At 37.0% G+C, this 26,172-nt stretch overlaps 1 protein-coding gene and 1 long non-coding RNA gene across 4 annotated transcripts in view; one reads left to right on the top strand and one right to left on the bottom strand.

Moving 5' to 3' along the window:
* Nucleotides 1–17,508: 17,508 nt before the first annotated feature.
* LOC124280734 (putative ammonium transporter 1) overlaps nt 17,509–26,172 on the bottom strand; it is a 50,504-nt gene continuing 41,840 nt past the window's right edge. The window contains exons 10-12 of one of the 3 annotated variants that reach the window (XM_046716719.1): nt 25,674–25,790; nt 23,433–23,453; nt 17,509–18,975 (exon numbers count right to left, since the gene is read on the bottom strand). In XM_046716719.1, coding sequence (XP_046572675.1) covers nt 18,698–18,975; nt 23,433–23,453; nt 25,674–25,790 — 416 coding nt within the window. In that variant the 3' untranslated portion in view covers nt 17,509–18,697. Of the gene's footprint in view, nt 18,976–21,000; nt 22,313–23,432; nt 23,454–25,673; nt 25,791–26,172 lie in introns of those variants that run through there. The other 2 variants (XM_046716721.1, XM_046716720.1) reach the window with 2 other exon arrangements.
* LOC124280735 lies at nt 19,230–19,695 on the top strand. The gene is made up of 2 exons (XR_006899758.1): nt 19,230–19,287; nt 19,320–19,695. It is a non-coding gene; the product is annotated as an uncharacterized LOC124280735 (long non-coding RNA).

The raw sequence follows: 26,172 nt of genomic DNA on the forward strand, positions 1-26,172 counted from the left end.
CAGGGTAAGTCACATCTGACAGACCAGAGGGAATTGTCAAGTTACATATATTCACTGTCAGCTATTCAATACACACACAGAACTTGGTATACTCGTTTGCAGACGAGCTAGATGCACTAGAACTACCTTGAAATCGTAATTACATATTGACAGTTGTGGTTGACCTCGCCATGATGAATACCACCACGCCAACTGTCGTTCATTTCTCGATTTCAGTATGTCGCATGACAACGTTGTCATTCGAGCGGAGAGTTAATGAATTGACAATAGTTAACTTATCGTGGAATTGGCTCAAAATCGTGAATCATTTTCTTCATCAGCTGATGAACGTCAACAATACAACGTCAGTCCTAATATATTGGCAGACCTCGCCCATGAATATTACCAAACCAGCTGTGATCAACTGCATTGTTCCAAAATGCATCGAGGTCACGAGCTGTGAAGGACATGACGGAAAGCTTCTGCTTGCCCAGATCGATGAATTCCTCCAAAAGTTAGATATAACTCAGATAAATAATCTCACAGTGAAAACACACGCTGCTTGGCTTGATGAAGCTGACCCTGTTGCACTCAATGACATCACTAACGAGGTCGCACACGTGCTTACGGACGCTGCACGGAAAACCTTCGGAATCCAAAAACATAGAGAATTTACGAAGAAGAACCGAACATGTAAACCTTGTTTCGGAACAGAATGTTATAAAGCTCGTAAGATATTTCATAAAGCAAAATGACGTTTACGAAAACACTACCCCATTTATAATAAACGCGTGTTTAGGTTTGAATAAAAAAATTATAAAAAGTGTATGGATAGACATATAAAGCGGTATAAAGACGAAATTGGTGAAATGTTTAGGGAGACCAATAAGCACTCTCCTATAAAATTCTGGAAAACTTTAAATGGTGATAAGATTGATAGCAATGATAACATAGATATTGATGCATTATACAAATTCTTCAAATCACTTAATGAATCGGAACCGGATGAATCAGAACTCGACGTAAGCGGAAGTAATAGTCAACTAAATTGTGAAATATTGAATAGCAATATTACAAAGGAAGAAATAAGGTCAGCCATAAAGCAACTGAAACGATGTAAGGCATCTGGAATAGACTTTATCGAAAACGAATATTTCATTGATAGTTTTATTAGCCCCCTTGTTAGTTGAACGTTTTAATTTGGTATTTGAAAAAAACACTCTCCCGAATAATTTAACCAATTTACACAAAAGGAGATACTTCGGATCCAAACTCGTATAGACCTATTACTATTCTAAGTTGTTTTGGGAAACTAATTACAACAATATTGAACAACCGCCTATCAAACCTTCTAGATGAAAATAAAATATATTGACACCAGCACAAGATGGATTTAGAAAATGATTCTCGACTGGCGACAACTTGTTTGTTATCTATAACCTCATGCAGATATTGAAAAGTAAAAAAAACAAAATTATATTGTGCTTTTATAGACTTCACCAAGGCTTTTGACACAATTTGGAGAGTTGGTCTGTGGAAGAAAATGCAAACTATTGGTATTGAAGGGAGGTTCCTGACACTTGTAAAAGCAATGTACAATGGTATCAAATCTTTCTTGCAATATAATACAGTGTATCGGCCTACTTCACGTGCAAGAATGCCGTTGCTATTGCCGTTGCTATTTTCAATCTTTGTTAATGTTATTGAATCACACCTCCTTGCCTCTGACTGTAATGGTGTTAGAATAGATTATGTTGAAGATAAAGATATTCAACTCTTCATACAACTTTCAATTTTACTATTTGCAGATGATACCGTCCTATTCGATAAATCACCCAAAGGATTACAGAAAGCATTAGATTCCTTTAAAACATATTGTGATACATGGAAATTAACTGTCAATATAAGTAAAACTAAAATTCTTATCTTTGGGAATGGACCAGCAAACACCTCAAAATTGAACTTTTAATATAATAGCAAATGACTTGACATCGTAGACACATACAACTACCTAGGCATACCGTTTCATAGAAATAGAAGACTAGTAACAAGTATTAAGGATCTCGGTGACAGTGCCACTAAAGCCATGTTCAGTCTGTTAAAAAAAGCACGAAATATCGACTTGCCGTTGGACTGTTTCTTGTTGGCTTTTGAATCAATGATATTACTTATACTAATTTATGGCTCAGAAATTTAATTGGTGTATTGAAATGTGGAATGTCTGGGAAAAATCCATCTAAAATTCAATTCCATTACTAAGATTTATTACAGCTGGGAGAACATACCACGCTTTGATAGAACTTGTAAACTCTGTCAATCTGCATCTATTGCTGATGAATTTCATTATATTTTTGAATGTCAAAATCTCTGCGATGCTAGGAAAATGTATTTATATCCCCCCAAAACAAAATATCCAAGTCTGCAAAATTATGTTAAATTATTCACAACTAATGACACTAAAGAAATTATCAATTTATCAAAATTTGTATCAAGAGTATCAGCCCTTATAAGAAACATAAACTGAGACTAGATACAGCCATCTTGTATTATATTTTTGTATTTATATATACTATATATTATTTCTTATCTTTACATTTGTTTTGTATATACAATATTTTTATTCGCTCTTGTACCACCAACCGTGATTATTTGTTGAAATAAATAAATATTGAGAGTATATTTGCGTTGGTTGTCTATGTATAGTGTAGTCTTTGCATACTGCTCTTATTATCTGGAGTCATGGCTCCGTGGGAAGAGTATATATGACGATCCCGAAATTCCTGGGAATTGGCCCTGTTAAATTTTATGAAGGCGTGAAAGCTGAAGGTCATTTGAGACTGTGGATATCTATATAAAGGGCCACGAGGGAAAACTAGCTTCATTTAGCAGTGGACCAGTGACAGTGACACTTCACCTAAATCACCTAAGAAACTCTCACTTTCATCATGAATAATCCACATACAAACTCTTCGTACCCGATACTGATAAATGGACATGATTTTACATGTTCAGGGCTGAAGGGAAAGGAGATCCTTATCATTCAATTATACGTGGTGGAGAAAAATCTGCCATGATGTCTGTCGATCAATATTTGGAACTGTATAAAAGTGAAAAACCTTCTTGACTCTTAGGTACATGTTGATGTACATATGACCTTAATGCTGACACAAGGTATACAATAGTGTTATCAAGTGAAAGACACCCTTTAAAATCTGCTAGTAAACTATTATTTCTGTCAAGTTGAAATGCCTTTTGTGAATGTTCAAATACATCATACACACTAAATGGATGAACTAACTCATAAACCAATAAAATGTATAAATAATAGGAATTTGAATCATAAATGTTTTTCTACACGAGGTTCGAACTCACTCCCAATCTCTTTATTTGCTCTCTGCCTCTGACAAAATCCAATGCATTCTTAGCCTGTCCCACAACCCCTAATTCAATATTTCGGCCTAAACTGAAATCTGATAACCTCTTGAAAAGCGAGACCAGATGCCTATCTCTATCTTCCAAATAAATCCAAGGGTGACTCAGTGTCTATTATGCTAGGCACATTTACTTGTGGCTGCTTGGAATGAACTTCTCTGTCGTGGCAGAACGTCAAATAGGCTCTTTTGGGCCATCAGGCAGTTACAACATTGGGAGGTTTCGACGTTCCTAACCCTGTGTACTGTGTGCTTTTTTCGGGCTTTATCTCAGTGCGTGAGCTCAATCGCATAACAGTGATATCCCTGTGGTGTGTGCTTTGATAAAAACGCTTATATTGAATCTGATGCTTAATTGTTGGTTAATCAATTAATTTATTCACAAAAGCATGAGGTTATAGTATAGGCTTAATGTAAGTAGGATTTTATGTGGAATTTACAATGTGTTTTTCATGGACTGAAGGTAGGACTTTGTATGAAAGCCCGATTGCATTTGAATTTTACATTTCAATGGTTATTATTTAGTCAGACGACAATGAACAGTGATCTATATTGCATTTAACAAATGTGTTATAAAACCCGTGAACTGAACCCATGTAATTTCCTTTTACACATATGTGTCTACATGTAAGGCCTATGATTATGAGTACAACTTGAGGAGGTGTCACATTACACCTTGGCTGAGTGAGGCAAAGCAAGTGTGGAAGCTGTGGGGGGTAATTTATCGTGCTTGCTTTGATTTGAGATAACAGATTTTCTATTCATGTGACAGAAACGTTTACTGAGTATGGACAATATAAACATTTTGTAAGAAGACATATAGCAAGTGATAACCTCAAATCATTGTCAGAGAGGTTTTTATAGTTAAAATTGAAACCGGATTAAACCGGATTATACCTTCCAGAATGGTCTACGTAATGAGGGTCTGTGTCCTGAGGTCAATCAGAACACACGAGTGCGTGCCTAATGAGGTCAGCCACCTGTGTCATGAGTAATACCTTCTACAAATGGAATTTCTGTCGTTTGACCTGGGTGAATTAGTTCGACAAACCAAATAAAAGGGGAGGTAATGCATGGTCTAGAGAGCGCTGTCAGATATGTCTATAAATGTGACGTCATAGCGCGGTAAGGTTATTCTCGGCTGCGACGACCAGTACACAACATATTGATTTGTTATAATTTGTTGCACAGGTATTCTGTTTGCTGACCATGTCTGAACAGCCGGTTATTAATAAAAAGTAACAAATTTAATTTTAGATGGCATTTTAAAGAATATTGAGGCTTCTAAAGCAGATATTTTAAGATACAAACCTCTTGCATCACGTCTATAAAAATCTTAGTACATCAGCTGAAATGGCTAGACACTGGCAGGCAGTCACATGATCTGTCTGGTTTAAATGAATGTCTGTTTGACTAGAGTCAGTTGCATTTATTTTTTGTAACAATATGGATGGGAAAAGGACAACTAAGCGTGGCATATCATGGACTAATGAGGAAACTGAGTGCCAGTTGTCAATTCGGCATGAAAGGAATGTAGAAATGCTCCTGGAGAATCCCAAGAAACAAGGGATCAGTCTACACAATGGTCTCAAAAGAGATGAAAAATAGTGGCTATAAGAAATCTAATCATCAGTGCAAAATTCCAATGCATACATTGAAGAAGTCGTTCAGAGACTGTAAAAAACCCAACTGAAAACAAGCGTTAAAGGTAAAAAGTTGTTTAATTTTACACGAAAATTTCTCAAATCCTCGGTGATCGTCCCGCAACTTCTCCAGTGAAAGTAGTTGGGAGTATGAGCAGGAAGTGACAACTGACAGAACGTGGATCTGGGACTGACTGAAAGTTATGATGATCAGGATGAAGAAAACACACAGGAGGAAGATGCCGTGTACAGTGACAAAGAAGATAATAAATGATGAAATGGTTGATGTCTCCAGCGTCACTGTCCGCAACACATTTGGCCCTCTAGATGACAGTGAAATTGATGATACAACCATGTCAGGCAACACAGATAACAGTACAACAGGAAAGACGGAACTGGAAGGAGATAAGGCAACAGGTGGAAAGAAGGATATCTGCATCAAGAAAACAAGGTTGGTAGATAAGAAAACAAGAAAATCTAAACTAGAGAAGATACTGGATTCGGTTATGTATGGATTTACAGAGAGTAACAACAAACTTGAAACTACGCTGGTCACACTTGAAATAAAAAAAGCGGACATAGAATTAAAAAAAATAGAGTTAGAAAAAACGAAGCTACAGTCGGAAGAACGTCAGAGGCATGGGGAACGTGAACACAGGTGTGAGGAGAAGCGACAAGAGCGCCAGCACCAGTTCCGCATGATTGAAATGATCCTTTGTAGAATCAATGGGCAGCAATCTTCTCATGGAACCACACAACGCACGCCACCAGGCAGCAGTGACTACAATCAGACACATCGACCAAGCAGCAACCATTCTTCTGTGCCATATGATGAAAGTGCCAATTCTTATTATGACATCTGAATACTGACAATAGTCTGCAATGACAGGCTGTAAATATGGACATTTCTATTGGCAAAGTACCAGTTTATTTTTCAAAAGAATGATGTTTTGCTTTGAGGGTTACGGAGAACAATGTGTCCATTACAATGTTAGCTGTTATGTTTCCTTTTAAAGTTATATTTTAGTGTTTGTTTTTGTTGATAAGCGTGCACCATCAGATTTTTTGAGTGCATTGTCAGACTTCAAGAATTATGTTACAATGTTTCTGTTGATGATGAAAGAGCATAGTCAGACTTCTCCAGAATTTTATAATCAGTTCTTTCATATTCTTTCCTTTTAAAATTACAGTCCTATCTGTTGTTTCACCCATGATTAAAAAATATTTTATTCTGTTTGGTGTGAAATATAATGCAAGAATTATCTGAAGTATTCTTTTATTTAATGATCAAATAGTGCAAACTGCAACGATGAACATATAATGGTTATAAGTGTAGTTCAAAGTGTCCTATGAGGACTGAAGAAATGCTGCATGATGAGTCATGTGAAAATAGATTCCAAATCCACACATACTTCTTCAGCCGTTCTCACTAATAAGGTGCAAACGCATTCTAAAAAAGTGAAAAAATTTACTTTTCAGTTGACTTGAATTGGTTTGGTTTTCTGATAAAGGACCATATGAAGTATGATTTCCCAAATTTTGCACCACACCAGCTCTATGTTGAAGATGCTGTGATGTTGTGAATAAAAGGACCAAAATCGTGGTGAAACAATCAGTCAGATACCTACGTTACAGGTTTTCAATATCGTCTTCATCAAATATATTATGTTTGGTATCTGCTTAAACCCGACTGGCGTTGAAGCTGTTTATATGTATTCACGCAAATATTGGTTATACTGTCCTTGAAAAAATCCAATCAATCAATCTTGGTAGATCACTAAAGCGACTTAATATATGTCTGATGAAATTCTTCAAAGGCATTTAGAAGTTTGTGTAGTAATACAAGACAAATCTTATGGATAATAGCTTCTTGGTTTATTTTTCAAGAACGTTTCTGGGCTAGTTCTTGCCCCTTCTTCAGGTGAATCTTCACCTGAAGAAGGGCAAGAACTAGCCCAGAAACTTTGTGGAAAAATAAACCAAGAAGTTGTTATCCATAAGATTTGTCTTGTACGACTTAATATATTTTTCCCCTGACATTTCAATCAATTCACACAACAGAAGAGTGTTGTCTTTGATTAAAATTAAAGACATATCGACAGATTAATGTTTTATTGCCAGAAACAAAATACAGCATGTTTTTTTATAACATGAAACATCTCAAGTCTGTATTGTCAATTACACTTGAGGAATTGTGGTCTTTACAGACTGTACCAAAAGTAACGTTAGTATCAATTTTTAGCAACATAAATAGATTATCAATTTTAAACAGTAACATGGCCTTTAAAAATAGCATTTAAGAAGACACTCTGACTTAAATTCAGTGGTGGCACTACCCTTATCAGTCACTTATCATACATTTATCAAAGACTATCATTCTTCACTTGCCTTTAAGTGTGAATAAAAACAAAACTCGAATTTAATCCGGAACAGAAGTAATTTTGTCTGAAAATGTAAAAACAATCTTATTTTTCCATAAATATATCACTGTCCCTGATACGAGATTAGTTCAGATAACAAAATATGAATTAAACTAGACATGCCACATTGGATATGCTTTCAGACATAGTAACGTAGGTATCACTTCCAAACGTCTTAACAGAAAGCATAACGCACAATCAGCTTACATTAACACCGTATGTTACCAATTTGCTACGAGGAAAATGGCAACTAAGGCGGTTCTAAAACATTTAAACCAGTTCACACCACTGTATCAATAATAATACCCTCAACCAACACCCGGAGTAACGTATGTATCATTTACAAAAAGCTACGGAAGACGTCCTCCTGAAACATATCTTCTCGTAAACTAATATATTCTTTAACTGAAGCTTCAGCCCATACTCTTAACTCAATAAAATTTGAAACCACATACAAAGTCAACATGTAAACGACAACATACCTAAAAGTCACAAGTCTGATGCAAAGAGTTTATAAATAGCAGCAGAAGACCTACACCTTGTCAACACACTGGTGACAGTGAATTTGTCAAATTATCAACTTCTGAATTTGTAGAAATCAAACTTTCAACTATGTAACATCATTATCGTTTGAAATTAAAGTTAACCATTTATCATGATCAAGATCTGCATTTGAATGTTTAGCTATATATACAGTTAGATATATGCATACATTCTTTTATAACACAATTTCTACATGTATATTTATTGTGTTTGTTCACAGGTTATATATTTGCACTAGATTAATTCAATATCTGCCATATAACGTCATATAACAGCAGCGTAATGCACTATATACACGTTAGAATAGACACTGAAACTGGTGATACCTTCGTTACTCCTACGTAACTACTTGTAACGTAGGTATCACATCTTGTAAAGAGACCTAGGCGAAAATTATTAACCATTCACAGCGGAGTAAATGGTTTTTTTGCATTTACTAAGGCATAATGTAATAACCATCATATCAAATATTTATCTCGGAGTTTCTGTTGAAAGGCTGACAAGCTCTACGTATCAAAGGGTATCAAAAGATTCGAGTCTAATCAAGAACGCGGTGGAAACATGATGCTACGTCTTATTAAAAGTACAATCTAAACAGCAATGGCGTCTTTTAAATTTGGAAGCAAGAATAGTTCTAAAGTAAAGCTCTAAAACCATTGTTACTAATATATATATTGGTATCGTAGGTATCAGTAACGTATGTATTTTTAACTGGAAAAATCCACCAAACAGTGAAAATGTGAAAATTAAAAGCACCGATATCTGTATGAAGCCAATGACTGTACTATTTTTTATAATGCTATATGCTAATTAATTTCATGTTGAAGGTCTCGTGCACTTACAGCCCTAGTAACGTAGGTATCACTCATAATATACGGTTCCAATTGACCAAGTTGTTTGTCATACATTTCTTGACGTTTTCCAATTTATTTTTTACATTGGGTGGTCAGGATGTGTAACTTTATGTGCTTCGTTTCTAAGGCTAAATAGTGCAGTAACGTAGGTATCCTCAGCATAGCGGACAAGTCTTGTGTCTGAGCTCATCTGGCTGTGCATGAATGGAAGTCGCCATAACAGACTTGGAAGTAAGGCTGGATCACTCACCAATCGATATAACTGTAACAATAATCAATACTTATTGTTCGCATGTCTCTATTGCAACATATCTCTATCAACCCAAAGGGGCGGACAGGTAACGTAGGTATCGTTTTACGTGTTTGAGGGGTTACTGTCAAATACGAAATGAATTCTTAGAGAATCCTGAAATGTCAGAAGTTGTCTGCACTGTACCCTGTTAAAATATGGTAAATTATCTAATCAACTTTCATAAGTATTTGATCTGATCAGGGCAGACAGCAATTGCACCTCATTAGTGAGAACGAGTGTCTTACGCCATACAAAAAGCGTTGCCAAATCGTTTCTAAGGTTTGTTTGCAGTTGGAACAACATCATCATCACCACCATCATAATCGTAGTCAGCATCTGCCTCAATCACCATGTCTACATATCTGTCATGTCTCATTTTACATAAACTGTGGAGTGCCACGCATGTAGTGACCACTGTGCTGACAAACTCGACGTCGAGTTTCTTCTGGATGCGTCGCCATCGTCCCTTTAGACGACCAAAGGTATTCTCAATGGTCATCCTTGCCCTGCTATGCCTGTGGTTAAATAATCTCTGAGGTGATGTGTGGGTACCAGTGTAAGGCTTCATTAGCTCGGTCTTCAACGGGTATGCAGCATCTCCCAGGAGAATGAAAGTAATCACTTTATCCTGGCAGCAGAATGTCTTTGGTCGAGAGGGAAAGAGATCGTTGGTTTCTCCTTTCAAGAATATTTCTGAGTTCCCAAATACACGTGCATCGTGCACACGACCTGGCCAACCCACGTTGATATTTGTGATTATGTATTTGTAGTCACATGTTGCCTGGAGAATAATGGAGTACCAACCTTTTCGGTTGAGGTAATCGCCATGAGCAACAGGTGGTGCAACGATTGGGATGTGGGTACCATCTATTGTTCCTCCACAATTTGGGAAGCCCAAACTTGTTCAAATCCCTTTACACGTATGTGTTCTTTTATTGGTTTGTGCTGGTGGTAGAAAGAGAAAATTCCGCAACGTGGGCAAGGTCTGTGACCTTCGTTATGAGGTCATGCTTCAAGATTATTCCTTACCTCTGCATAATGAGGTGATTCAGGGGTTCAATTGGGTCACTCAGGTGCATCATTTAAACAACTAAATGGCGACTTTTTTGCTCACCTCTCCGTATTAATAAGTTTTAGGAAAGGTATCCCGCTAAGATCACAAACCGGTTGCCTTTAAAGACCGTTCATGTTTTTTCGCTTTTTTCGAAGGATTGCAGTAAGATATTGTGTAAAGTCTTCTAGCGTGCAAACTGATCATTATCCATTGCAGATACATGTTATTATGAAATTTGATGCTGACACTTTTCGTTGAATTTATTTAGTTTTTTATTTAACTTTGTGAACCGTTTTGTGCTCATTTTTGCTCCGTATATACACTGTAGAAAAATATGTCAAGCGGCTTATGCAACATGAACACGAAGGTAACACGATTGTAAAGTAAGTGCACACTTATCTGTACATCAACTTTAGCCTGTACAAAATATGTCCTGTCGCAGGTATCACTTTCTACATGTAAAATAAACACTCACTGTTAAAAAACCTGATACCTGAACAATACGTGTCTCGTCCTCTGTTTAACACCTGGACATCCTACATCTTTAAGGTACCTGATACCTGTACAACAAGTGTTGTACATCTCCTTATACCTGTACAGCATGTGTGGTACATCACCTGATACCTGTACAATATGTGTCGTACATCACCTGATACCTGTACAGCATGTGTCGTACACCACCTGATATCTGTACAACATGTGTGGTACATCAGCTGATACCTGTACAACATGTGTGGTACATCACCTGATACCTGTACACCATGTGTCGTACACCACCTGATATCTGTACAAAATGTGTCGTACATTACCTGATATATGTACAACATGTGTGTTACATCACCTGATACCTGTGCAGCATGTGTGGTACATCACCTGATATCTGTACACCATGTGTCGTACACCACCTGATATCTGTACAACATGTGTGGTACGATTACCTGATACCTGTACAACATGTATCGTACATCACCTGATACCTGTGCAACATGTGTCGTACACTATTTGATACCTGTGCAGCATGTGTGGTACATCACCCGATACCTGTACAAAAGGTGTCGTACATTAACGCAGTACCTCAACGCCAAATTCAACTTCTTATACAGTCAATAAGGAGGAAGGTCAGGGATGTTAGTGCAGTTGGCGGAGGTTACAACAGATATTGAGTTGTACTCGGTTATTGATAATTTTGTGATTCCTTTAGGATTTTATCAGAATCTAAACAATTAACGCAATACGGCGACAACTAACAGCCCGCATCGGCTGTTTACATATGCAAATTACGTAAAATATATTCATCGCTCTTGAAAAAGTCATTTATTTCATTGGAATGTCATGTCTAATCGTAGAAATATTAAAGCGTTCATCTTTTTAGTAAGTTCTGGAACATTTTGAAACTAGTATGACCCCTACTGCCATTACATCTAGCATGAATCAAAACTTACTTCATCAAGAGTAATCCTGCGACAACTATAAGGTCATTTGCATATTTTCCGTGCTAAAAATATAACAGGAAGTGACGTATTATGCAACTTCACTCTACACACGGCATCAACTTGTATGGTACGTTTTAAGGCGGAAAAACAATATTTTGCAACGTTATCGTTACCTTGTATCCAAATGAATAGAAGTTTCAGATGTTGGGTTAAAAACATGATGTTATTACTAATGTAAATGGTATTAAATGAGCTGCGACTATGTGTCACATTATTTGTGACAGAAATGAAGATTAAACGTCCTTCAACTGAAACAATACATAAAATGCTAAATGTCAGTAGCCGTTCATAATCCCGATGGCGACAAAATTAACTACCGCGATAATAGAGGGTCCCATGATATTACAAAATACTTTACTGTTGATACGATATTACTTTTATATATGTGATATGTTGAATATCTGATAGGATATTACTGTTACATATGTGATACTTTGAATTTCCTTTACTGATACGATTTTACTCTTATATATGTGATGTACTGAATGTCCTTTTCTGTTGACACAACCTTATTGTCAAATATGGGATATATTGAACTTTCCTTATTGTTGAAACGATAGTACTGTTATATATATGTGATATACGAAACCTCCTTTACTTTTGATACGATATTACTGTAATATATGTGTGATATATGGAACCTCCTTTACTGTCGATACGATACTACTGTTATATATGTGTGATATACGGAACCTCCTTTACTGTCGATACGATACTACTGTTATATATGTGTGATATACGGAACTTCCTTTACTGTCGATACGATACTACTGATATATATGTGTGATATACGGAACCTCCTTTACTGTCGATACGATATCACTCTTATATGTATGATATATTGAACTTCCCTTACACGAAATTATTGTCGTATACGTGATCTCATGATGGCTGTTTCTTAACATTAAAACTATGTGTTGACTTCATAGTTTCCGTGTCATAAACCATGACCAAAAATAAAACTGATTTCGAATCATAAAAATGTCATGAAATGAATAAATATGACGCTTTTTTACACTGCATAATCTTTAAAAACTGTATGCTTGACTTCATATGCTATGTGTTCGGCGGAGTATACACAACTGGGTATGTTTATACTCTTCGTAGCGCAACCTATCTACTTCGTTACTGGCGCAAAACCTGTGGAAGTTTCTTTAACGTACGGCTACATCAAAAAGCTTAAAATATGCATGTTCACACCCGGTGATTGCTAAGATCACACCTGTAATCCTACAGCCTTTGTTCCATATTCAGAGAACAGAGGGTGGTTAAAAGGTAAAATACACCAAATAATCTTGTAAAAAGCTGCATGCCATTTGTGGAAAGAAAAGGGACGTGTTATGACAAGGGTATACACATCTGCTTAAAATATTACTGAACAACAAAATGAAAATAAAAACTTTGTATCAACTTTATTGATATGCATTATTTATCATGTAGAGAATAAAAATTACTGCCTCAACGAATGCACATTGTCAAATAATAATGACAGTTTACAGCGTCCTTGTTCAGTTATTTTCCGGTGAACATTTTAACATTAACCGTACTGTTGTAAAAACATTAACTGCCCATTGTCTGGATGAGAGATACTGTGTATACGTGTCAGTGGTTCTGAATTATTGCTATTACTTATGCCATTTAACTATCAATCAACTATTTAATTAAGCACCGTAAATTGTTCAGTGCATCTTTTCTCAACCATCATATGATATGAACATATATCACCCATTACTATATAGCCCGATGATGACGCACAACATGGATTACACAACAGTTGCTATGACAACTATCTAGCATTGTGATGAACTACCACAGATGAAGTACACAATAGTCCACATGGCAGATGAAACATCAACCTCATCCTTACTAACTTACTACTGTGACGATCAAGGCGACTTGGTAATATCTTCAAATTTACTGCTAGATCGTATCGAATGTGGCAGACATCCCTGTATATAAATGCTCATATTCGATGTATAAATTTCAGGTTTAAGATATTGTGTATGCAAGAAAACAGATTGCCTAAAAAGTCTTTATAACATGCTTGTTCATTTGGACTTTGGTAAAGTGACGTGGGCGTCTCATGTAAGAAAACTTCTGTTTTCACATGGTTACGGTTTCGTATGATTAAGCCAGTCAGTTTGTGACGCAAGTTTGTTTTTAACTCTGTTTCGTGAAAGAAGTCTTAATATGTTTAATCAAGAATAGCATTCAGTTATAGTTAATAGTTTACGATATGACTCTTATAGAATATATAAATCATTACTCCAGCCAGAGAAATATATATTGATTTTAACATCACATGAATTAAGATATCAATTTATATGTTTTAGGTTAGGCTTGATCAACCCAATGGTCAATAAAGGAAGACGTTTTTATATTCAATTTGAAAGATGCAGGAGAATGTGCCCTCTGTGTAATTTAGATGATGGAAACTGAAATTCATTTTTACTTGTATGTCCTTTTTATGAGGATTTGCATAAGAAATATATAACTGAATATTATCTATGTAAGCCACCTTCATTAGCTTTTAAACTACATGTACTTCTTTCATCACCTGACCAGCCTGTAATACTAAAGCTGTCATACCAAACTAACGGGAAAAAGAAACGATACCAAATCGAAATCACTGATATTACAAAACGACAAACCACCATTGTGAAAAAAGAAAGTGAATTTTAATAAAAGGTGTATGGGCAACATGCATGGGCAACATGCACATGCACCTGTTATTAAAATTCATTTTCTTTTTTCACAATGGTGGTTAATAATAATATCAGTGATTTCAATTTGGTATCGTTTCTTTTGTCCTTTCGTCTATATTAATTATGCTCTTATCAAACGTAACAATTTGATAAAATTATACAGTTTTTCAGATCCATCGTAATTCACTATTTGTAACGTAATTTATTGCCTGTAACATGATTCACTGTTTGGAACACAAATTACTACTTTTTACAACATATGCATAATGTATAATGTATAATTATGTATAACACCAATGTATATGGGCCTCAGGCCTTTTGTCCAATAAACATATTTGACTTTGACTTGATCGCTATATGTTGATGAAACGATAAGTAGGTTTCCCCAAAATATTGCTCACAATACAGGAGTTAACGAGATGCTTGCCTTATATTTTCAGTTATCATCTGTACATCATTACTGTCTGTCTTCTGTTGCATTATGATATTTCGATGTCCAAAATTGTAATAGTTTCGTGGGTTCGAATCCCACATTCCCCCTAATCATGTGCTCACAGGTCTTAGGAGTGATAAACGTCAGTGATCAAGCTGGATATAACTGAAGTGTTAATAGCGTTTAACTTCACTCACACGCTCCCTCGCTCGCTCGCGCACGCACGCACGCACGCACGCACGCACGCACGCACGCACGCACGCAAATACTCGCTCACACACACTCTCACACATTCACTCAACATTAAACTCGAATACCCAGGTAAGTATGAACAGGAATTTATTCAATGTTCCGATTGAATGCAACAAACATTATTTGAGGCTCCATATACCTGGTCCTGCAAACAATATAATTTTGTCAAATGGTTTCCATTCATATCTACACAAAAAAGGTCCGACACGAATCCCGTTCATGTAATCATATATATATATATATACATATATCTATACATAATAAAAAAAAGCATAATATTTTACATTATGGATAGGGGTGAAACGGTACGCCCTTACCATGGAATGGTACGTATTGCGGTGCAAGGCTTTCGGTTCGGTTCGGTATATGAGACCATAATGCAGAAAATTGACAAGACCCCAAAATTATACTGTTTAATAACAAAAATAATGGACAAAAATAAACATAGTCTTTGTTATTTTGAATGAACAAAACTGTCATTTAAAAAGGTTAATAAAATGAAGATACGAAAACCGAAAATACCGAATGTTTGGATTGCATTAAGGTATACCGAACCGAAGGCAAAATACCGCGGTTCTACTAACATCGCGATATACCGTTTCAAACATAATTATTAGAAACGATGAATGCTTGGAAAATAAGGTTGATGAAGCGGTAATGACGATTTTAGGCTGTAATACTCATTATTATTTTTCTACAATCACAAAAGGATAATGTTTTCAAACGCTTACTGAAATAACAAAGATACTAATCAACTCTTGAATCGATTAAATATGTATTCTGTACCCATCTACAGTCATAAGTGTTCTATATTTATGTCTATTCGTCGAGTTTTAAGCAGCTTTAAACCACAAATGTTTCTATGACCTCTGATAGCATCCTACATGAAAACAGGCCCCATTAATCCACACATTCTGCTGCCCATTTGTGGGAATAAGACGCTCATAACATTGATTGTGCATAACATTGATGGACATTTTCACCTGTGTTATTTAATATTCTGTTTATATCCTGTGACTGGTACAGCCCGTTAATTAAGTCTGGTAAAGTTTAAAGAAAGGTATATGTGTTGATTTTTATTTTGATATATCTAAGCGCCGTGTTAAAATGAGCTGAAATACAAAATGGATCTATTGGGATATAGTTGAGGTGAGATAACTAATGTGAGATCAAGAAGGTCTCTGGTGCCAAATATGAACAAAGAAATGGCATCAGTATCAGAGTTTTCTTGACTCGCGTTGGTAGGAACTGATGCATGCATGTATGTATGTATGTATGTGCGTGCGTGCGTGCGTGCGTGCGTGTGTATGTATGTATGTCTATGTCTATATGTCTGTGTGTGTAAGTGCATGTATGTATGTATGTATGTATGTATGTATGTATGTATGTATGTATGTATGCATGCATGCATGTATGTATTTGTCTATATGTATGTGTGTGTATGTAAGTGCATGTATGTATGTAAGTGCATGTATGTATGCATGCATGTGGTGTGTGCATGCATGTTTGTGTGTCTGTATGTTTGAGTGTCTGTCTTATCTGCCTCTCTGTCTGTCTGTCTGTATGTGTGTGTATGTATGTATATATACATATATATATATATATATATATATATATGTGTGTGTGTGTGTGTGTGTGTGTGTGTGTGTGTGTGTTTTTCGTGATGTGTATTATACACATGAACATAATCACTAGGATTATGCGAACCGGGAATGGACGTGTTAGTTGATGAAATATGATCAGCATGTTAATGACGATTGATACATTTAGCAAGAATAATTGTTACATTGAATATAAAAATTTATGAGCACGTGAAATGTCATGACACCCAAGCATGTCACAACAAATTAGGGACTGTTCGGTCCACACCTTGATCAGTTCAGTGAAGCATATCACATAATATCACAGCTGTTCGTGGCTTGCCGCCAACGGCGGACACATTATCACGTGATCTCGAAATGTACACTTATCATGAATCAACATAAATTTGCATGTGACATATTGCAATAATTAATTTAGCGACTTGGTTTCATCATCTGTGGCAGGAAAGCCTGCAGTGAAGATCCGAGACGCTTTAGATTGGTATGATGCTGAAAAATCTAAAAACAGAATTGGGGTGAACAGGATTCGAACTTACAATCATAGGATCCTATCGTGCTCAAGGGACGCAACGCTGCTCAGCGAATTGCGGTGGCTTAAACATTTGGGTCACCGATATCGCCATTAGAGTTTTTGTGAAATAGATTAATATTATTACAATAATTTGCGTAATTTCATTCTGATTATGTTCAGTCACTATATGGCTGAAATATTGCCGAGGTGACGTTAAATTCTAACTCACTCACTCACTGATTATGTTCCAAGAGACACCATTACATGTGTGAGGGTTTCACCAAAAGGGTAAAACCGTCAACAGCTGCATCCCTTCGGGATTCCATCCCTCCCATTTGCCTTGATAAAACTAAAATACTGTTAAAGGCGGCGTTAAACCAAATTCCCTCGTGTAGATATCTTGTCAATGCCATCGGAGTACCTGTCAATATCTACACGTCCTCTTTGCACATCAGAAGCATAAATGCAAAATATGGTGTTTAGAGTGTGGATTGATTTGAATTATTTGCATGTTAATTACAATTTCTTCAAGTAAATGGATTTTAATAATGATCAACTTTAACACAAGTTAAATTCGTGATTAAAGTAGGTTTGATGTCATGCTATACTTTATTGTAAATATAAGTTACTTGTAAAGGCATATGCATCTGTTAGATAATGTAAAAAATATATCTGATTTACAGTCATCAAGCATATACTGTTCAAAAGAACATACACATGAATATAGTGTTGCACGGCTCGGGAAATGTTAGAGATTTACGTTAAACATTTGTGTCTGGAAAGCAAATATTGTAATGAACTGTGCATACATCAATGCTCTATGGTCAACATCAGCAAAATGCATGTTGCAAAACGATGTGTCTCTTTAATGATCTAAGTTGAACATCAGCATTAAGTAAACATCTACTGTAAAAAGATGTTGCTATAATCTATGGTTTTGGAAGAAACTAATTACTGAAAAGGGAAGTGGATATTTCGTATATTTATGGTAAACATACCTTTTGGATTGTATTGCAAGGCACTGGGGATATTTACGTGTTGAAGATCAGCGTTAGGAAAACAATTAATGAAAGACTGTGGAAATGTACTTGATCTCTATGGTAAACATTAGCTTTTTAAAACACAAACATGTAATAGCAATCTCAGTGTGTATTGCCATCATCACTGACCTCAAGTACATGTATCACATGTATTGCAGATGCTAAATTCCAGACATTCGAACAAGCATATTCTTGGCATAGTTCAGGTTAAATACCTACCACAAAACTGCTTCATTTGAAACGATTTGAGAAGGGTTATGGGACAAGATTGTTACATGGTGTCAAATGGTTTCGAAATGTCTTCGTGGATTATAAAACCACCAAGTTTGAAAATCTCCATTTGTGTTCCTTTGGAAAACTTTGGTGTTAGACGATGTGGCAGCGGAGTCCAGATACGTCATGACTTTCAGAGTCTCTGTGATGGATCAGCATCTTGGTGGATTTCTTTACATGGCAGTAAACACATACTTGTCATTGACAGGATGCATCTGTGTGGCGTTGCCGTTGCCCACGTTGGGACGTGGCGTGTACTGGGAGACGGCAGGGGTGAGGATGTGCCCGGCTGGGGGTTTGGGATGACGATGTGGGTGTTTGTCAAGGTCCTCAATGGATGGTGGCTCAGTTTTCTGGCCATGAACATCGTGCATGGCTTGCACTTCCACGCTGTCGTAGCCGACGGTGTGGATGCCGCTTTCAAAGCCCCTGTTCAGAAGACCGGGAACGACTGGAAGAGATGGAAAGTGAAGCTAGGTTACTTGGGAAAACGATGAAGCAAAAGTATTTTACCTCGACGGCAGCATGAAAGGTATTTGGTGTGAATTAATTCATGTGACAGTACAAAGCCAAGGGTTTTTTTATAAATTTGCAAATTTTACGACAACAAACTGACGTCAACAACATTGACTGCATGATCTCCATTCAGAGATAGGTATGTACACACATAAATACTGTGGCTGATACATAGATGTGTAATCACATAAATACTGTCACAGGCATAAAGATGGGTAAACACATAAATACCGTCACTGACACAGATGTGTAAACACATAAATACTGTCACTGACACAGATGTGTAAACACACAAATACTGTCACAGGCATACAGATGAGTAAACAGATAAATACTTTCACTGACACAGATGTGTAAACAGATAAATACTTTCACTGACACAGATGTGTAAACAGATAAATACTGTCACAGGCATACAGATGTGTAAACACATAAATACTGTCACTGACACAGATGTGTAAACACATAAATACTGTCAAAGGCATACAGATGTGTAAACACATAAATACTATCTCTCATACCCATATATTTGCACACATAGATAATGTCAGTGATGCAACAATGTATACACAAATCCATACTGTCACTGATACCTAGTATATATTTACACACAAAGATGTACTCTCACTGATACCTAGTATATATTTACACACAAGGATGTACTGTCACTGTTACCAAGTATATATTTACACACACAGATGTACTGTCACTGATACCTAGTATATATTTACACACAAAGATGTACTCTCACTGATACCTAGTATATATTTACACACAAAGATGTACTGTCACTGATACCTAGTATATATTTACATACAAAGATGTACTGTCACTGATACTTAGTATATATTTAAAAACAAAGATGTACTGTCACTGATACTTAGTATATATTTACACACAAAGATGTACTGTCACTGATACTTAGTATATATTTACACACAAAGATGTACTGTCACTGATACCTAGTATATATTTACACACAAAGATGTACTGTCACTGATACCTAGTATATATTTACACACAAAGATGTACTGTCACTGATACTTAGTATATATTTACACACAAAGATGTACTGTCACTGATACCTAGTATATATTTACACACAAAGATGTACTGTCACTGATACCTAGTATACATTTACACACAAAGATGTACTGTCACTGATATACCTAGTATATATTTACACACAAAGATGTACTGTCACTGATACCTAGTATATATTTACACACAAAGATGTACTGTCACTGATACCTAGTATATATTTACACACAAAAATGTACTGTCACTGATACCTATATATTTACACGCATAAATAATGGCACTGACACCAATATATTTACTCATATAACTACTGATAAGTTTAGAAACAGATATGCAAACATAGAAAACAACACATTTTTTGGACAATGTTTCTCATTGCTTAAATATATGTTGATTTTTTTGGACAAATTGGCATATAATTATTTTAAGATATTAACCCCCGAGCTTCATTACACAAACTCTAAAACACTATTATCAGTGTTAATATGCGTTAAATGTTCAAAACTAACGTCTCCTCAATCGCAATCCAATCGCGAAAAGCGTACGATCCCATACGATCTGGTAACACCAACGGTCGCGGTCAGACTGCGAACGGAACGCGACAGAGGAGACATTAGTTTAGAAGAGTTGAGATTTGCTTAGATATTGGGTGATGTCAGTTAGTGGCTTGAAATATATAGTCTGTAGCGGTAGAAGAAATGGTAAAGGTGAGTGAGAATGGTTTTACGCCGCTTTTAGCAATATGCCAGCAATATCACGGCGGGGAAATGGACTTCCCACATTGTACCCTTGTGGGGAATCGAACCCGGGTCTTCGGCGTGACGAGCGAACACTTTAACCACTAGGCTACCCCACCGCTACCAGTAAAGGTGAAGTTATCAGGCATGATAATCGCAATAAAGCAGGATAACCACAGTAGTAAGAACACATTAACATATAATTTATTGAAAACAATGGATATAAATGGTATTCAAAAACGATGCCACCCAATGTTTGAACAGAAAAGACATTACACCGAGAACAAAGTATGATACACACAACATTTGCACAGTAAAGCTGAGTAATACGATACAATAACTTAAGGTATAAATACAAGTAATATGTTGCAACTGTTTCTTTGCAACTGTTGCAATCACTCATGTATCCTCGTGACTAATAGGTCACATACAAAATGTTGTTTCTCGTCACTCATGAAAATATGTAAAATGGGTAGGTAGTTCGAATTCATAATATATTTTACCTGTCGATCTTGAAAATCTGGCATCCCGACCCATAACACAACACTCAACCCCAGTGTGCGAAATAGCCACTGCCCCGCTAGCCCGCTAGTCCGTGGCTAGTAAAAGACCAGTCGGGTCAGTAAATCTCCATTCATGGAGTCATTGTGTAAATATATCACTCTCTCGGACTTGTTAAGTTATAACACACTTTTAAATCATGCAAGAGTATGGCCTGATAAAAATGTTCATCATATTAGCAGCTTAATGATAAAACCCGTGTCCACAGTGAAATTTCGGGCTAGAGAATTATTTTGTGGACTAGTAACTTTCAGGCATAGCAAGCCCGACTGGCTACAAAATTTGGAAACTATTTCTCTAACTGCTCCACCCCATAAAATTCAGTCATATCCTTCCTGAAAAGATGTCCTCAACAGAATCACGAAAGACATAGCCTGTCGTTCACGTGAGTATCATTATGAATGCAGCCTTGGAATGGAAAACCAACCCTAAGATAACGAAAAGGAGCCGAATTTAGTAGAGCGGCCCTTCAAACAAAGTAGATCGGTTAGTACTGAGGTACAATATCAATGTAAGGCACAATGTGGCTATGAATTGCTTGTGTCCATAGTTCTCAACAATTTTGTACAAGGATGCAAGTCCGCTTCTGGACTTGTCTATCTGTGGAACTTGAGTAAGAAGTAATTCCTGATATTTGGAGCTGAATGCTGATGATTGTATTGACCAGTTACAGGCACAAGTGAGTTCGGTAACAAAATGTTTGTACCGCCAGCGGAGGTATTTCCGACAGTGTTTTACAGTCCATTCTCGACATCTGTGAGAAATGTACCCAGAGGCAAGAACGGGCACTTGAATATGGGCACACGCCCTAAGATGTCCTAAGATGTCCTAAGATGTAGGATGTCCATTGACTCTTAATAAAGCTGCGTCAAACAATATATGTCGTGACAGTCATAGTTGTTCCACCGGAAACGCTCCTTGGCATAGACGGTCCTGCACAGATGCAAGATACACGTGACTTCGAAAGAAAGTAATGTATGTAAGAAAACTACCTCTTTTTATATGTGTGATAAAAGTAAAATGTCACAACTAGACACTTAATATTTTTTGTATTAATTACCATCTCTGGTTTAAATTTTCATTTGTTTCATTAAAACATACTGTTTTAGTCTTTCGTTGCGACATTTTAGAGTGCGCATGTGCAGTGTAAGTGTGTAGGAAATTGGACAGTTCCAAGAACCATATTGTAGTGTACATTGATGCATTGTGCTTAATATACCTGGGTCTATCCCCGCTGAAATAAGAACGTTATGGGTAACAACCGTTATTACCAAGGGTAAAGAAGAGAGAGATGAACAGGAACAGGTACTGCTTGGTACCGCAACTGATTACCATATTTTGGAAATGGATTGATGGACAAGACAATGTTAGTAAATGGATATTTGATTTATATGTTATTTGCACATAAAACCATTCAGCATCTGAATTCACACAACTGACTTTTACACATCTGAGTTGCGTCCCTTTGGTGTATCAGGATATTGTGATAACAACTTGCATTTCGCATTAAAGCTGGTTTTGCAGTATCATTGACCAAAGTACTATCGTAAAATTACTGTCTCATATCAGACTTTCTTCTTCTACTTTGAAGGCCTGTGACATGGTTTAAACTCTTTTTGAACTAACTCAAAGCGATGCATATATGTTAGAGAATAGAACCCGAGAACATCCGGGTTAGAATTGGTCTTCAGCAACCCTTGCGTGTCGTAAGAGGCGATTAATAGGATCGGGTGGTCAGGCTCGCTGACTTGGTTGACACAAGTCATCGTATCCCAGTTGTGTGGATTGATGCTCATGCTGTTGATCACTGGAGTGTCTGGTCCAGACTCGATTATTTACAGACCGCCGTCATACAGCTGGAATATTGCTGGAATATTGCGGCGTTTAACAACGAACACATAAAAAATTATTAGAGTAGAGGGGTTGACAAATACATATTAGGAATATTACCTGAAAGATTAATGTTTAAGTGATATATTGGTGTTATCTGTGTTCAAGCACATACACGTACACATGCATGAGCGTGTGCATGATGATTAGTGCGATATCTTACCTTCTGTGTAGTTCCGTATGTCTGTGCAAACAAATCATTATGATCGTATGAACCATATCCCCTAGCATGCACTATTTGATAATAAAATCTCATGCCATAAAGCAGGATTGTGACTGAATACAGTGAATCCCCGTTAATCCGTCCTGGAAAACTGTCCGGATAAACTAATGTCCGGACTACAGAGTCATGGGTTGACTGGGTTCCTCACCACCCTAACAATAGCAGCAGCAACAACATCAACGACGACGTCATAACAACAACATATTGACTCATAAATTATTAAATTAAATATTTCAACTGTTTGGTATCGAATGAATGCAAATGCTGAAATGTGTAATATTTGTTTATGAAATACATTTACTTTCGAGAACAGTATATAATAAGCTGCTATGCTCGTGTTAATTGACAGTTTGTTATACACAGCAATTACATCGCTCTAAATATGTGGAATGTAATGCATATCGGACCTGCTTCAATTGCTACAACATATTTTTTTCTGACTAAAACACCATCTGTAAGTCTCTTGTGCGAACCAACGTTGGAACCAGTTTAGGGACCGTTCATAATCTATGGCTAGTAGGTGGGTGGGTGGATGAGGTGGTGGTGATATTTTAAGGGGGGTGGTCACCAATATTGCAATATTGTCTTTTGGACTTGGGTGGGTTGGGGGCATCAATTTTGTGCACATGTACGGGTGGGGGAAGGGATGGGGATGTCAGCAATTTTGTTCATGACCAGATTGAAATTTTATACTTAAAAATCATTGGAAGGGGGGCATTGAGTTCGTACATGACAGGTGTGTGTGTGTGTGTGTGTGTGTGTGTGTGTGTGTGTTCACTTACTTTGTACATAAATGTTAGGGGGGTCATTGAAATTGTACATGCCTCTCCATAAAAATCATCATCACCCACTAGCCATACATTATGAACGGTCTCTTAAGAGGGTCCATTTTGCAGTTGGTTGCTTTGTTCGTGCAGATAGATGTCCACACAGAAATAAGAACCGGAAAGCTGACCGACTGGTTTTCGGATTAGCGAGGTTTCACTGTGAACACATGTTCCCAAGATGCACAAAACATTGGACGAAACATGCATAGTATGAAACGATTCTCGAGTAAAATCTCATGAAAATCATTGTGATGTTAAACAATTCTAGATATTAGAAACGCTTCATACAACAATAGGTATTATGGAAAGAATCATGTCATATCAAGATTAACACACATTCATATTACATGAATTATGTATGTCAAGCATTTTACCTACGTTATCTTTCTATATTCTACGTTATCTTGCTAAACGTTACTCTAGCTACGGTTGTCATCGAGGTAAGTAATGTAATTGTCATGCACTAGAATAATGGTTTTAGAATCACTATTGACACCTAGATATTTATGAGGATCTGTAAAGTCATTGTAAAGTATGTATTGGTATAAACACATACATACACGCGCAAGTTAAATTGTCAAAGTATTGCTATAACCCGTTTGTTCACAAGAGTGAGTGGGTGGGTATGGTTTTGCGCGGCTTTTAGCAATATTCCAGAGGCGGGGACACCAGAAATGGGCTTCACACATTGTGCTCATGTGGGGAATCGAACCCAGGGCTACGGCGTGACGAGCGAACGCTTTAACCACTTGGCTACCCCACCGCCCCCGTTCACAAGAAGAAACAGAATAGCCGAGTCTTTTACCTGGTCACACTAGTACGTTACAACAACTCAAGTTAAGATCTTTACCAACAGCTGAACAGTGTCACTACGTTACATGTACGTTACAATGACTTCATCTACGTTTTGTTCCCGAAAACGTCATCATTCAATTACATGTACAGTTCAACCTCCATTTTTTACCAAATGCTGAATCTTTTTTCATTCCATCATTTGTACGTCTTCAACAATTCAGTCTACGGTTTCTATGATCGGCTAACAGATTTTCACACAATGTGCGTGTGCACGTAAGTATACAGCTCCGTCAGTAATGCTTACCATGAGCTGAATGTTTTTCACACATTCTTATGCATTAAGTAGATTCGTAGCCGACTAATCGGGTCTTGATAGACGTTTAGAAGTTTGAAGAACATCATGAAACATCGTTACAATCAATAGAGATGACATGTCCTGATATATCTACATATCGAACGCATTAGTCTAAAGCTTTTATCTACATTGTTCAGGGGAGGGCATCGGGACTTTCTGTCCACATGTACACCCACTTTGTGTACACTGTGTACGGAGACATACCTTGCTGGACCTCCGACAGTCTTCCGTCCTCCAAGACCTGCAGGATGTGCTCCACCCAGCCATGACCATACGATTCCATTGGGTAGGCCGGCTCGCCGTGCTTGGGTATGTCTAGACCTGCATCGGGAGACAGGGCAACTTGTAACAACTTGGTCAGACATTGGTCTATATGTAAAAGTGAAGGAGTTGTGCTCTATCCCGCTTTTAGCAATATTCCAGCAATAACACGGCGGAGGACACTAGCAATGGGCTTCGCACGTTGTACCCATTTGGGGAATCAAACCAAGGACCCCATAGTGACGGACGCACGCTTTAGACACCCCCCCCCCCCTCTTATATATAGTGTAAGTATGCATTAACACTTGTAAGACGTAAAAGTTTGTAACTTGTAATAATTAGAACCAGCACAAGGGATATGATTTTGTGATTTTAGACTTGGTAAAACTGGTTACAAATATACCCGTATGTCTTAATTTACACAGAACATACACATACACGC

Source organism: Haliotis rubra, unplaced genomic scaffold (assembly GCF_003918875.1).
Source record: "Haliotis rubra isolate DU_JTF1 unplaced genomic scaffold, ASM391887v1 Scf272, whole genome shotgun sequence".
NCBI classification, from domain to species: domain Eukaryota; kingdom Metazoa; phylum Mollusca; class Gastropoda; order Lepetellida; family Haliotidae; genus Haliotis; species Haliotis rubra.